The sequence below is a fragment of the Cavia porcellus genome, unplaced genomic scaffold (assembly GCF_034190915.1).
Source record: "Cavia porcellus strain 051 isolate PalLab524CR breed Dunkin Hartley unplaced genomic scaffold, mCavPor4.1 scaffold_1, whole genome shotgun sequence".
Classification (NCBI taxonomy): Eukaryota; Metazoa; Chordata; class Mammalia; order Rodentia; family Caviidae; genus Cavia; species Cavia porcellus.
This window is the reverse complement of record NW_026947484.1, coordinates 114,643,876-114,658,958: the sequence shown is the minus strand read 5'-3', so window position 1 is coordinate 114,658,958 and position 15,083 is coordinate 114,643,876. Positions and strand designations below refer to the sequence as shown.

Here is a 15,083-nt window from a genome sequence, read left to right as displayed (position 1 = left end):
TTCTTCATAAGAATGGACACAGGGGGCCAGGGATTTAACTCAGTGACATAAGCATCTGCCTGGCAAGCGTGAGGTCGTGAGTTCAATCCCTGTACCAAAAAACAAACAACAATAAAAAAAGAATGGGCACAGGAACAGGTAAATTTAGATGTAAAGTAGGTCTAGTATGTGCCATGAAGAATGGCAAAGCTAGTACAGAGGACAGAAAAGGACAGAAAAACCAGGCGCAGAAAATGTCCCATTCAAATCTGCCACAGGCCAACCTAGTTGGATCTTGCTCAGAACCCATTCAGGTACCTGGATTTAAAGTTGAAGTGCAACTCAGGTGACACAGGGCTCATTATACCCATCTAGGTACAAGGTGCCCCGCATGGGCCCTGCAGTGCCTCCTGATCTACTCCATGTGTGGTTCTTTTTTTCTTTTAATTTAGTGTATGAAGGCCATCTATATTAGAGATTATAACCAACATTCTCTGCCTCATTTCTGTTATACTCTTTTTTTTTTTGCCATCAGTTGTCTGCCTATCTTCTTCATTCCATTACTGAGTTACATCCCCAGCCCTATGTTTAGTCTTGATTGATTCTAAATGTAAACTGAATAACCATTCTTCTCATTTGGCTGGATCTTTGATCTTGTTATTTTAACTTACATCCATTACTATGAGAAATCCCTGACTCCCAGGCCACTGGTCATCTCCCACCTGCTGAATCACTCAAAGTTCTTCACATCATCTATTGGGAAGCCTTCCCTCAACATCCCCTCCTGAGAGTTGTCCGCCGCACCCTCAGTATATGATCAGGCAGTTTTGTCTCTGAATATTTCCTTTATCTTCTTATTCTAAAGTCAACCTGACCCAACTCTGTGGATGCTGATGTCCCTTCAGGCTTCCCAGAAAGCTTCATATCCTTAGATTTGGGGGTGGGAGAAGGCTTCTCCTTGTTTTTCATTGCTTCTCCACCAGGCTGTTCCTCCCCACTTCCTCCCCTGCCTGATACTTCTTTTTCAACTTGTGTTATCTAAAGTTATTACTCACTTGCCTTATTGTTGTAGCCACCTGCTCATGCACAGAGATCACTATGTCTTATTTCTCAGCGAGTTTTGCTACTGACATCTTTCGAAGCACTCATCTTGTCCTAAGTTCTGCTTTTAATATATAAATTTATAATCCTGACCTTGACTCTCTTCCAGTGGTCCTAATGATATAGGGGAATGAAGCTCCTCACTTACCATATGTCTGGTACAAGTTCTGTTCTCTAAAATCAAAGATTGAATTTTAGGAATAACAGAGGTTAGGGACAGAAATATTTATTGAGAAAAAGAAAGCTTCTGTTGGAGAAACAGACAGAAGGGGTCCTGAGTGGATTGCAAAGATTCCCTATTTTCTAGGGATTTTTATAGAGTAAAATCATGAGAAGAAGGTCTAAGTGGAGAAAACTGGGAACTTGAAAGGCAGATGGGCATGAGGTGGGACAGAATTATGGTCAACCAGTAAGTTAAATTGTTCAGGTAAAACTGACCAAATCAGGGACAAATGGGGAAGTGAGTCACATAGCAATCAAGCATTCTTTACAGATCAGTAACTCTTCTTATAGGGGGCTGAGATGGTGACTCCTGGCTTCTTTTGGTGATCCATATCTAATCCTAAGGGATTATACTTAAGGGTGTGGTTGCATTTGTTTTGCCTTCTGTTTTGAGATCTGGCCCACAGCAAGAGCTATTTGTTTCCTCCAAATTGGCAAGACATCTGGTCCTCTGTGCCAGCTTCTTTGAGGGTCTAGTCCTGTTCAACTGCCTATAATATTTTTCACTAGCTCAGCTGCCTGTAACACTATGTTCCATACCCTTCTATCATCATTCGATGCCACCTCAACCTAATTTTTATTATCCCTCTTTCATGATTTCAATTTGATGCATTCCACTCTAATGACATTGTGGCCATTGTGCAAAAGTGGGATGTCAATTTTGCCAAGGCTGATGATACTTACATGCACCCAGAGAGAAAAGGTTTATTATTCAGATCATGTAGCTCTCTGGGGACTGCACGTTCCTAGCTGGCCCATAAACAGTTTAAGGGAGCAGAGAAAGGAGACCATGTTAGGGTTTCATGATAGTTGGGGGATGGAACTTCCTGTTTGCACCAAAGGCACCTGGGTTTTCTTACCACCTTGCCCAGATGTGGGACATAAAAGGAAGTGAGTGATAGGGATTGAAAACTGTCAGCAAATAAAACAATCAGACCTCCACTTTCCAGATCATTTATTCTTTTCCCTTTACTGCTACAATTCTTCCTGCCCATACAAATTTTCACTGATCCTGCCAACATTTCATTGTTCTGAATTTCATCATACCCACTCTTCTTTTTTGACCATAAATTCTATGATGAATTGTAATTACTCTCTTGGTTATGTCTTGCTCCCCTCTCCTTACTCTTATTCTGTTGGTTAAATTCGATTAAATGAAATCCTCAGCTACTCATGTCTGCATCCTAGGAGCTGATTATTGCTGGAAAGAAAAACGACATTCACACTGACTTCTACTTAAATGAATGTCCATAAGCTTGAGTGGGCCCTTTAATGACACTCGGCAAGCATAATTTTTTTCAACTTTTTCTGTCTACTTTTGGCTCCACTTCAACCTCTAGTTACTGTCCCATTTTAGGGCTCCCCCTTTCACAGGGAATTGCAGTTCTTGGGATTACACTCAGGGTCTCAGCATACTAGGCAAAGGCTCCAGCCCTGTACTACATCCTCAGCCGGTTGTCCTATTTCAATAGCTGCTACTCCTCAGTGTCCTCTGCTGGCTAGTTCATTTCTCCCTTAAATTTAAATTATTCAAAGGGGCTTAATCTTTGGTTTCTTTCTGTTTACCTACACTCACTTCTTTGGTGATCTTACCCAATTTTTTATGGCTTTCAATACTATCTAAATGCTGCTATTGCTCATATAATCTAGTTTGGACCATTGTCCTTATCTCCATTTTGTATATAAATCTGCCTATTCAAGATCTCCACTTCAATTTTCGGTTTGTTTCCTATTTTTTGAGACAGGGTCTTACTAGCCTCAGCCTATCTTAACTGTAGCCCAGGCTGGCGTTGAACTTGCTTGAATTCTCCTGCCTCAGCTTCTCAAGGGGTGGGATTACACCACCATGCCCAGCTCTCCACTTCAATATCTAGTAAATATCTCAAATGTATTTTAGAAAACTGAATTCCTGATTTTTTTCTCAAACCAATTTTTTCTGTTCTCTATCTCCTTTGTATTTCCCCATTGTCATTAGCAGATATCCTACCCTATATGATTTTCTATACTGATTACATTTATTGTTTCTCTCTCCCACTCCCAAAATATCCACACGGTAATTTTGTTTATATAGCCAGAACAACTTGAACAATGTTTGTACACTCCATAAATATTTGTTGAATGAGTTGGTAAAACCAGAAGTCCCTTAATCCAAAATGAAAACCAGTGAAAAATGGGTTAATCTGCAAACGCTGAAACACCAAGGTTAAAAAACCTTGGCTGCAGAAACTGAAAGCACCAGAGCAAGGGTTATGTAAAAACTCACGTGTGAGTGGAGGTGTACCTCTGGGGAAACCACTTGTCAGAGCAACAGGCCTAAGGGAGTTCTAAATGGCCACCTAAAGTTTGTTGGTATTATGTGAAAACATGGCATGTGGTGTAAAATGAAGTGAAAACCGCATCTCTTGCCACAAAAGTCACTCGTATCAACAGCAGTTCTCCCACTAGGGTAGCTCTTTTTCCTTATTTGGACCTAACTGTCAAAGTCACCACACCCTGTTATGTACCCATAACTAAGAAGCTATGCCACGTCCTAGGTCTCCTGCCTTCAAAAATGTATTCAATTCAGCATATTTTTTCCCCCTTATGAATCAGAGTTCTAGGGTGGGGCTAGGAAAAAGCTGAAGTTGTCTTAAAAGCAATACAACACAAAAGAACTGTAAAGCAGTACATACAAAAAAGTTGAAGACCAGAGGCGAACTGTATTGGGGGGACAGGGGGCGCACCGAGCTCGGTAGAGAAAAGTTGCGGCTGCGATGGGCACAGAACCCAGTCCCGCGAGGCAGGAGCCACCCGGAGCTCGGTAGAGCGGAGCTCGGACCTCGCAGTACACTGCCCCAGGTGCCGCAGCCACCGCCTTCCCCTCCCTTCAGCCGCAGCGCGACCACGCGCGCTAGGCAGTCCCCAAGGAAGAAGCCCGGAGCTTCCTTTGAATTTCGATGCAACCAGCTCAACGTCCCGACTCCAGGAACAAAGTCCAAAGCTAGCATCAGTCTCCCGCCCCGGGCAGAGGGTGGCAGGACGCGCAGCCGCTCGCAGGGCGGGAGCAAGAGGCAAAGACTGCGCCAGCGGAGGGCCCGTCGCAACGCGGTACGGGTTCCTCCCCACCCAGCTCCAAGCTGAGCGTGCAATGCCCGTGCTCCTCGGCGCCTCCCCCGCCTCTTCGCGCCTCCCCTTTAAGCGCGCGGCGCTGCTGGGTTTGTGTCGGCGGAGAGTAGGCGCGACTTCCCTTTATGGAGGAGTCGGCGGTCGGTCTGACAGCAGCGCTGCTCAACGAACAGAGCAAGAGGCTGGGCCTCGGGCCGCCCGCCGCCGTCATTGCAGCGGGGCTGCGGCGGGGGCGGGGGAGTGGGCGGGCCCGGCCCAGCTGGGGGCGGGGAGGCGCCGGGAGGCGGGGAGCCGGGCCGCCTGCGCTCGGGTCCGCCTCCGACTGCGGCGCGGCGGGGCGATGTGTGATTACCATGGCGAGGAGTCTCTGTCTGGGGGCCTGGCTGAGGAAACCCTATTACCTCCAGGTAGGCCGGCGGCGGCCGTCTCCCGCCCAGGGCGCGCGCTCCGGGCCGCGCGGGACCGCCTGCTCCTCGCGCTGGGGTTGGCGTCCGCCGGGACCCCGCCGCCCCCCTGCCGTCTGGCACCTGGCGGGGCGCCCTCCCCGGGCGTCCGGACGCCGCTGCCCGCGCCCCCAGTGCGATCCCGCGCCCCGGCCAGCGCTACCGGGAGCCCGGGTCGTCCCCCACCCACCCCAGGTTTGCCCTCGCGCGCTGAGCACTCCGAGAGCCCGCGACTGACCTGGCGCTACCCTGCGCGTGCCAGGCTCTGCGCCCCGCTAGCCCGAGCTCGGGATGCGCTGCCGCCTTCTGCCGGGGCTTCCCGGGTTTCCCCCTCCCAGGTGCACCCCCAGGCTGGCTCTTTCTGCGTCGCGGGTCTTCAATCGGTAGTAGGAAAGGTGGTGTGTCATTCCTCTATATTTTAGAAAATTATGACAATTTGTCACATCAGTGTTTCCCAGAGCCCTGAAAAACGGCATGAGCGTCGTGCGGAGCCCGTGGGTTTGGTCCGCTTGTCACACCCGCGATTTAAAAGGGCGGTAAAGATCGGAAGCTCTAGCTAGGCAATGAGTATTTGCTTCTGAAAAGGAAAGGGGACAGTGGCTGGTGTGTGGCTCTCCAGTACCCTAGCAAGACAAGCGTTAATTCTCAGTCCAGTCGTGTGTACAGTTCGTGTGTTAATTTTTCATGATTTCCCGTTCTATCTTCTGTTCTGCCACCAATCTATGCCTTCGAACCCTACTACTTGCCTTCTTGTGCTGTTTGGTCACCAGGGGGACCTGGTAGACACGATGAGTGGCTGAGCGCAAATCCATCATTCCAATGGAAAAACAACTACAAATCAATGCCTTGCTTTGGTCGCCAGTGTTAATGAACATTCAGAGGACACTACTTCTTCACAGCTTACATTAAAAGGCTTAACAGTATTGGTAGGTTATTTTGAGTCACCTGATGCTTTTAAAAATTATGAAAAAAGTTGAGAAGAGACCGTTGTGGGGCATGTAAATCTTATATTTTGTTTGATAATCCTACATGTAAATCATTACCCTAAAATGAGTGATATACTGTAAATTGGAAAAACGATTTGACAACTCATGATATTAAGGGGTAGGAATAAAATAGGGTGTTCTGAGCCTTTACAGTAGTGCCACCAGCGCCTTGAGTAACAGTGTTGCATTCCAGGATAGAGTCAGGCCAGGTAAATAACCCCTTCTGGGAGCTTAACAAAGAAAAATGTTTCCAGACTATTCCCAAAGAAAGAATCTTGAGATACTTAAAAAGTGTTTTTACTAAAATTACCTGGCTCTCTAGACATTATTTTAGACCTTTAAGTCTTTTGGCTATAAATGTGTTCCACAAATGTGACACATTCTTTGGCACTGCTGGACTCGGGCTTTTAGATGTGCTGAGTTAAGATGAGTTTTAGAAATATTCATGCTTCTGTAAATGGCAAACATTTGTGACATTTTTTGACTTTCTAAATTTGCACATCATTTCTACTGCCAACTTAAGGTAATAGTTTAAACCATTTTAAAAGGATTTGGGGTATAGTGATATTTTTAATAGGTTATTTCTATATAAAATATTTATTGGACTAAAATTTCATAAGCTATAACATTAAAATGCATAGTGTTAGTATTATAGATTAAAAAAGAAATATAAACCTAGGAGTTAGAATTTCAAGTGACTCATTTTTTATACATCATCTTTTTTTTTTTGGTCTTTTTCTTTTTTATCGGTACCAGGGATCGAACTCACGACTGCCTGCTTGCAAGGCAGGCGCTTATGCCGCTGAGCTAAATCCCCAGCCCCTATACACCATCTTAGCATTAATATTTATTCTTTGTGAATTTTCTGTTAGTTATCCCTCACCATTCTAGCTTAACCAGTTTTTTTTTAAGGTCTTGAAATTATTCAGGTGTCATATCTTCTTCCACTCCTTATTGCCTAATAACTGCTTTTTACACTTCATGTACCACCAGGTGCTTCAACCTCAAAATTACCAAACTTGGAAGCAAATTAAAACTATTTCAACTGAGACTATTACATAGCTACATTCTCAGGCACAAAAAGTGGAGGTAATACATACAGTATTCCTTTTCCTTTTTATTATATACATAAATATTATATATTTTTAGAATAAAATCGTATCTTTCAGGAACAGAATGAGGCATGAGCATAGAACTGAGTTCTGTTCACATTTGTACATCTGGTTTATTATGACCTTGAAATGTTACTTAACTTTCTGATTTTTTGGTTTCTGTATCATACAGATTAGGGTTCTTAACTGATTATATAACATGATCAACTAAGCTAAATGAGTCAGATTTGTTTTGTGACACCTCTACATTTTTAATCGAAAGCATGTGAACTTAAATGATAAATTCTTATAGATAAATACATTGAATTCCCACAATTAAAGGTTTTAGGCTTTCTACCCTTGCTTTTTATTATTGAACATTTATTGTCCTATGTGCATACTATGACTTATTTTATTGATTCAGTCAATTAATACATAGCTTTTGGATGTCTGTCACATTCCCGTAATTGTGAAGCAGTGAGGATTCTGAGGGAACTAATAAGCAAACAGCTTGGTGATTTTCAGTAAGTTTAAGGCCTAGTCAGGGAAACAGACTTACATATATTATCTGAAAATATGTGGTGACAAACAACCAGTTACTAGGGAAAAAGGGATTGGGTGTGGTGACAAAAGCCTGTAATTTGACCATTTTGGGAGGAGACTGGGGCTGAAGAATGGAGAGTTTGCACCCAGACTGGTCAATTTAGCAACTTAGTAAGACTCTGTCTCAAAATTTAAGAGAAAGGCTAGGGATGTTGTTGAGGGCATAGTTCTTGGGTTCAATCCCTAAAACCCAAGAAAGAAGGAAGAACAGAAAGTGCACACTGTTGATTGAGAGAACAACTTGGTTATCTCTTAAAATTATATTACTTTGGAAATTTTTACGTATAGAAAACAGAAACGAATAATCACTTCCACATAAGGATCACCTGCCTTGAATAATTATCAAGGTTGTATTTTGTTCCCCATTTTCATATCCCTTTGAAAGCACATCTTGGATATCACATCATTTCACCTTACATACCTTACTATTCATTTCTAAAATATAAGCTATAACCACAACACCTTTATCATACCAAACAAAATTAATAACAGTTTATTTTTTCTTCATTTTCTTCCTACTTATATATCATCCTGAGAGTACTGACTAAATCTGATTTGCCATGGAAGGACTTTATTGTGTCTTGAAAGGGTCTCATGGCAAGAACAACAACAACAAAAAACCCAAAACTCTTTTTTTACTAGCTTGTTCATTCCAGAAATTCTTATACAAGAAGAAACCAATTCTCATTTCATGTTTTGGGAGAATGTCTTGGAATAAAATGTATTGTTTAAGTAACGTGTCTGCCTATTTTAATTTAGAATGATGCTATAATTATTCAACATGTATAAGAGATCTTATTTTTTGTTTGTGGTAGAAAAAAGATTATAGGACAGAACTAGATTTGTTTCAAAGGAAGAAGATGTGAAGGGCTTAGAAAGAGGAAAGGCAAGTTTCAAAGACCAGCTTTGTACACTTGCAGTTTTCGCTGTTTGTCTTCAACTGAGTGCAATTAAGGATCATTTATGTCCTGAGGTGTTCAGGCCTTAGAACTGCAAAATTCCTTTTTCCCTTATAATTTGCAGGGAAAAATTTTCATGCATTTGACTTTAATTCTCAGTGTGTTTATTAATCAAGATGTCACTGTGGTAGCTGATAACATTTTTAGAAAACTTGGAATTTTGTAATTAATGATATCATTTCAGCTTTGATAGGTAGTTACGGGCAGATGTGGGCAACTAATCACTATGCTTACATCTGTTTATGTAGCGTGTGTGGCATATCCATGCAGTAGGATACTATTCAGCAGTAAAGTGAAATGAAACATTGATAACATATCTTAACATGGATGAAACTTGTAACATTAAATATATCATATTATTTATAGGAAAACAAATTAATGATTCTTCCATATGAAATATCCAAAATGGACAAATTTATAAGGTCATAAAATAGATTAGTGATTGTCTCAAGCTAGGAGATTGGTAGAAAATGAAGAGTGACTACTGAAGGATGGGGAGGTATTTCGGGGAGATGAAAATGTAAAATTTATAACATTTATAGTGATGATGGTTGCACAACTTGATGAATGTTGTGCATATAAACCACTGAACTGTGTGCTTTAAATTATAGGATGTATGCATTAATACCTCAAAAAAACTGGAAGGAAGGGAGTGAGTTTATTTCCATAATGGACCTTGTCTATCCCTTGCTGCAGAGACCAAGGTGGCTTTTTGGAACCAGAAGCATTTGCTTACAGGAAACAGTACAGGTACATGGTGCAGCCTGCAAACCAGGAGGAGAGTCAGCCTCTCTGAAAACAAGTAGCCAACAAACAAACTTCTCCATGGCAAGACATTATTCCCAGCATAAACTAATTTACACTTCCATCCTTTTATTTTATTGAATACTTGCCTGGGAAATAACACTTCCTGAATTGACCAATATCACAGCTCACTGATTTTGTTTTGTTTTGTTGGTGTTTTTTGAGACATGGTCTCACTATGCATATGCAGTTCAAGCTGGCCTTGAGCTCACTTTGTAGCCCAGGGGGTCTCAAACTCACAACAACCCTCCTGCCTCAGCTTCCCAAGCATTGGGATTACAGACATGTGCCACCACACCCAGTGTCACAGTCTATTGAACAGAGTGGAATCCTATCAGATGAGAAACTGTTAAGTGTGTTAACTAGTTGAAATCATTGTAGGTGATATTTTTCTTCCGCTTTACCATAATGGCACATACTGTACTACTTGTGGCCTGCTTGGGTGTGGTAACCCAGCATAACACCTGCATTTGAGGGTTTTTAGAAGTGCTTTTTCTACAAATTGGTTCTGCTTTGTTTAGGGTTCACTGAATCTGAATGAGACTGACAACACAGCAGCCCTATAATTTGTTGGATTTGGCCTACAATACCTGCTTCCATCTTACTATCATTAAGTCCCAGGATAATAAAAGCTAAGACAATTTGGGGTGATTCACTATGCTTAGATTATATATATTTTCCAATCTATTCATTTGGCCCATACTCTGTTGCAAATGAAAAGATGATGCCATTGTAATGGAATTTGAAGTCTGAAATACTTGGATCAGTTGAAGTTTTTCAAAATGTTTAGATTTCAAAAATTTTAAATTGTGAGGTTTTTTTTTTTCTTCTTGTTTGTTTTTGAGAAAGGGTCTTGCCACTTTGTTATAGCTATGTAGCTCAGACTGGCCTTGAATTCATTAGGTAGACCAGGGTGGCCTCAAAGCAATCCTCCTGCAAGTGCTAAGACTACAGTCATGTACCACCACACTTGGCCAAAAGTTTTAAATTTGAAACTTCACCTTAAAAATAACTGCTCTGGTAATTTCACTATATGTTCAGTAGAGCTGTCAGGAATGAATGGATGAATGGCGTGTTCCAATTAGGCTGCTGGTGCTTGTTTAACATTTATGATACTTGGCTTGTTGGCTTATATTAGTACTATTTTTGTAGATAGTTTGTTTTTTTATGACTGGATATTTTGTGGGATTTAAAAAATTATTTTTATTGATACATTTTAGATAAATATATTGACAATCTTCATCACAGGGAATTTGTACTTATACATGATAGATCTTGCTTTTTCTCATTTTCTTTTCTCTCTTTATTTACAAAAACTATTTCATTTTTTCCTTGTCCCTCCCTTCCTTTCTTCCTCTCTCCTCCCTTGTTCTCCTTTTCATTTGAACATTTTCTTCCCATTTCTCAGTGTCTGTTATACATTTTAATCGTTATGTACACTTTTAGTTTCTTACACCAGACAATGTGATATTTAAATGTGTGTGCCCTATTTATTTCACTTAAGAATATGGTCTCATTTTTAGCTAAATCAGTGCACCTATTTTGTGGGCTTTGGGGATAGATAGGGTACTAATATGGATTGACTGATAATACTGATAATGTTGACACTCTAGGAAGATAATATGTTTTCTTGCCCATTTTCAGACTGGGATTATTTTAAGCTTTAAGGATGATTACAGCTGGAGGTTATTGTCTGTCCCTGAAAGGCCACAGAGAGAAAAGGCCTGTGTTTTTGGCCGTGCCTGAAATTAAATTTCCAAGGCTATGATTAGCTTTCTGAGACCAATTATGTATAGAGAGCATTTGTGTATCTCATAGTGTCTTAAATTCAAGCACAGAATTATAATCTAGCCACTTGGCATTACCATTAGTTGCTTTTCTGCTATTAGAAACTCAAACAAATAATAAATTCTCAGGCAAATTTTATCCTCTTTTTTTTTATCCATACTTTTTTTTCCCCCCTCTAGTATTGGAATTGAACCCAGGGCTTTCTTACTGAGCTGCATCCTCAGCCTTTAAAAAAAATTTTTTTTTTTTTTGATTTGGGACAGTGTCTTGCTAAATTGTTAAATTGCCAAGGGCAGGCTTGAATTTGAGATCCTTCTGCTTCAGGTTCACAGAGTACTGGTATTAGAGGTATTTGTGCTGCCACACCCAGCTGTCACCATACTTTTTGAGAGTGGCACACAGTAGAAAGTGTTTCTTCCATTGTAGTCTTTTTAGTGCCAAAGGGTATTTTTTTAATTTAAATAATTTTCTGGGACAGTTTTATTAAATTCATAGAGTAACTGAGATAGAGATTTCTCATAGCCCCACACATACATACCCAGCTTCATTATCAATAGAATACACCCAAATGGCACATTTCTTTTTTTTTTTTTTTTTTTTTTTTTTTTGTCTTTTTCCTTTTTATCGGTACCGGGGATCGAACTCATGACTGCCTGCTTCCAAGGCAGGCGCTTATGTCGCTGAGCTAAACCCCCAGCCCCCGGCACATTTCTTAATAGTCAGCAAAGTCACACAATCCTTGTCACCCACAGTTCATTGTTTACATTAGGGGTCACTTGATATTGTATATTCTGTGATATTTGGCAAATATAATGACATTTATTTATCTTACAGAGCAGTGTCTCTGTCTTAAAAATCCTCTGTGTTCCACTCAGTCGTTGCTGTCTCCCTGGTAAGCCTTTGGCCTCTACTGCTCTTTTTACTACTTCCATGTTTACCTGTTCCCAGAATATCATATAGCTAAAATCGTAGAGTATGTACACTTTTCAGATTGGTTTCTTTTACTTACTAACATCCATTTTAAATTTCCTCCATGATTTTCTACTGCTCAATATTCTTTTCTTTTCTTTTTTTTTTTTTTTTTTTGTCTTTTTCTTTTTTATCGGTACCGGGGATCGAACTCACGACTGCCTGCTTGCAAGGCAGGCGCTTATGCCACTGAGCTAAATCCCCAGCCCCACTGCTCAATATTCTTTAAAAACCAAAAAATTAAAACTGTTCCATTGTCCCTACCATAGTTTATTACCCATTCATCTGTTGAAGGAAATCCTTACTGTTTCCAATTTTTGGCAGTTACAAATAAAGCTGCTATATAAGCATGTGTATGCATTTTTGTGTAGAGTACTCCGTTTTTAAATCTTGGTTTTTACTCTTTGTAAAAAAAGTTTCATTTTTGCCAAGCATGGTGGCAAACTATAATCCCAGCTACTTGGAAGGAGGACCCAAGTTGGGACCAGTCTGAGAAATTTTATTTTGACTCAAAATAAAATTAAAATATAAAAATGGCTGGGGAAGTAGCTCAGTGGTAGAGTGCTTGACTGGCATAGGTTAGGCTATATGTTCAATCTTCAATACTGCAAGAGAAAAAAAAATTGTAACTTTATAGTAGGTAGGTGCATTTTAATATTTTTTTGTTAAAATTGCTTCTAAAAACTATACTATTTAAATGCCAACTTTATACACTGTTTAATTGGAAAGGCAAACTCTTCGCATTTGTAGACAAATACTTTTGAATAATTTTCCATTAAAATTTTTTCATCTACAAAGTGTATGGGTCCAGAAATTCCATTTTTTGAGATGGGGCCTCACTGTATTGCCCAGGTAGCTGGAGTTTTAGGTGAGTACTACTGTGCCTGGCTTTGTAGTGTGAATGTTTCTAATCCAAAATGTTAGTAGATGAATTTATCTCTAGAAATAAGTAGTTCTTTTTTGTCAGTTGGGTGTTTAATGAAATAAAAATTATTTCCTTAGGTGTGGTCATGGTATTGTGGTTACATATCTGTTGTTTTGGTTTGAGTTTTTTGTGGTGAAAGTATGATGTGAAGTTCATTGTTTTAACCAGTTTTAAGCATACAGTTTAGTTGTGTTAACTGTATGCACCTTGCATGCAGCAGATCTCCAGAACTTTCTTACTTTGCGAAAGTGAAACTCCACCCATTAAACAACTCTTTGTTTACTTCTTATTCCTCAGTTCTTGGTAACCACATCCTAATTTCTGTTTCTCATTAATTTGGTTACCTATATACCTACGGTAAATGAAATCATACAATACAGCATTTGTCTTTTTGTGTCTGCCTGATTTCACTGAGCATTATGTCCTCAAGGTTCATCCATATTGTAGGGTAATACATAGAATATGACAGAATTTTCTACTTTTATAGAATAAGTAATATTCTGCTGTATGTGTATATGGTACATTTGCTTTATACATTCATTAGTTGGTGAATGTTTATATAATTTCTTCTCTTGGCTATTGTGAATAGTGCTGAAGTGAGCACAGGGGTACAGATTTGTCTGAGATCTTTCAAATTCTATCTCTGAGATACTTATGTTTGGGACTATTGGAATGTACAGTAATGATATTTTATTTTATTTTCCTTTGTATGGAGCTGGATATTGAACCCAAGGCCTAGGGCATGCTAGGCAAGCAGCTACCAATGGAGTCATACTACCAACCCCTATTTTTTAGTTTTTTGAGGAAATCTATACTGTTTTACATAATAGCTACACCTTTTTTTTTTTTTAACATTCTTAACAGTCTACAAGGGTTACTATTTTTCCGTATACCCTCCATCTCTTGCTATTTTCTGTCTTGTAGGTAGGAGGAGTGGCCACCCTAACTGGTGTGAAGTGTTATTTCATTGTGGTTTTGATTTCATTTTCCAGATAATTAGCAGTGTTGATCATCTTCTGGTATGCTTTTTTTCATTTGTATGTCTTCTTAAGGAAAGGCTCTTTCTTGGTTGTTTCAGGTTGATGTTTATTCAGTGGGGTTATTGTAAACAGAATTCCCCTTTCTTTCCTAAAAACAGAATTTATGTTTGAGGATATTTTCAAGGCAGATTTTTAATGTACTAACAACTTGCTGAATTAATCAGTAGATCCATTTCAGACATAATATTGTGTTAGAGTTGCAGAGCATCAAGTCTTACAGCTGACACATTTTGCTTTTTAAACCTCATTGTTTGAAAATCAGAGCTTCTTATATTCTGTATTTTAAATATTGATCAACATGCCAACCTAAGTTCCCTTGATTGAACCATATATATATATGACACAATATTAGCCAACATAAAGTTCAATTTAAAATTTCCCCTTTATCTCAAAAATGTCTTATGGCTTTTAAAAAATATATAGGGTTTGGCGCTGGGGATTTAGCTCAGCGGCATAAGCGCCTGCTTTGCAAGCAGGCAGTCGTGAGTTCGATCCCTGGTACCGATTAAAAAAAAAAAAAAAGTGTATATATATATATATATATATATATATATAAAAGTATATATTAAAAAAGTATATATATAAAAAAAGTATATATATAAAATATATATATATAAAAAAGTATATATAAAAATTATATATATAAAAAAGTATATATATATATATATATATATATATATACTTTTTTTTTTTTTTTTGGTCTTTTTCGTTTTTATCGGTACCAGGGATCAAACTCATGACTACCTGCTTGCAAAGCAAGCGCTTATGCCGCTGAGCTAAATCCCCAGCGCCAAACCCTATATATTTTTTAAAAGCCATAAGACATTTTTGAGATAAAGGGGAAATTTTAAATTGAACTTTATGTTGGCTAATATTGTGTCAGTATAAAATTATGCTACATGAGTTTGTGGGGTTTTCTTGTTTGTTTTGATTTGGTTTGGGTTTTTTTTTTTTTTTTTTGCAGTACAGGGGATTGAACTCATGACCTTGTGCTTACCAAGCAAGTGTTTATGCCACTGAGCTAAGTCCTTGGCCCTGAGTTGTGTTTTTTAAACATACAAATTGAAG

The 15,083-nt window shown here is 39.5% G+C and overlaps 1 protein-coding gene across 4 annotated transcripts in view; it reads left to right on the top strand.

Annotated features, from left to right (window-relative positions):
• The first annotated feature begins 4,367 nt into the window (after positions 1–4,367).
• The window catches only part of Dipk1a (divergent protein kinase domain 1A), a 106,062-nt gene continuing 95,346 nt past the window's right edge, over positions 4,368–15,083 (top strand). The window contains exons 1-3 of one of the 4 annotated variants that reach the window (XM_063254264.1): positions 4,677–4,814; positions 5,621–5,776; positions 6,830–6,925. Coding sequence is in view for 1 of the 4 variants with exons in the window: in XM_003478939.5 (XP_003478987.2) it covers positions 4,761–4,814 (54 nt within the window). In the remaining 3 variants the exon portion in view is untranslated. Of the gene's footprint in view, positions 4,390–4,647; positions 4,815–5,620; positions 5,777–6,829; positions 6,926–15,083 lie in introns of those variants that run through there. The other 3 variants (XM_063254255.1, XM_063254272.1, XM_003478939.5) reach the window with 3 other exon arrangements.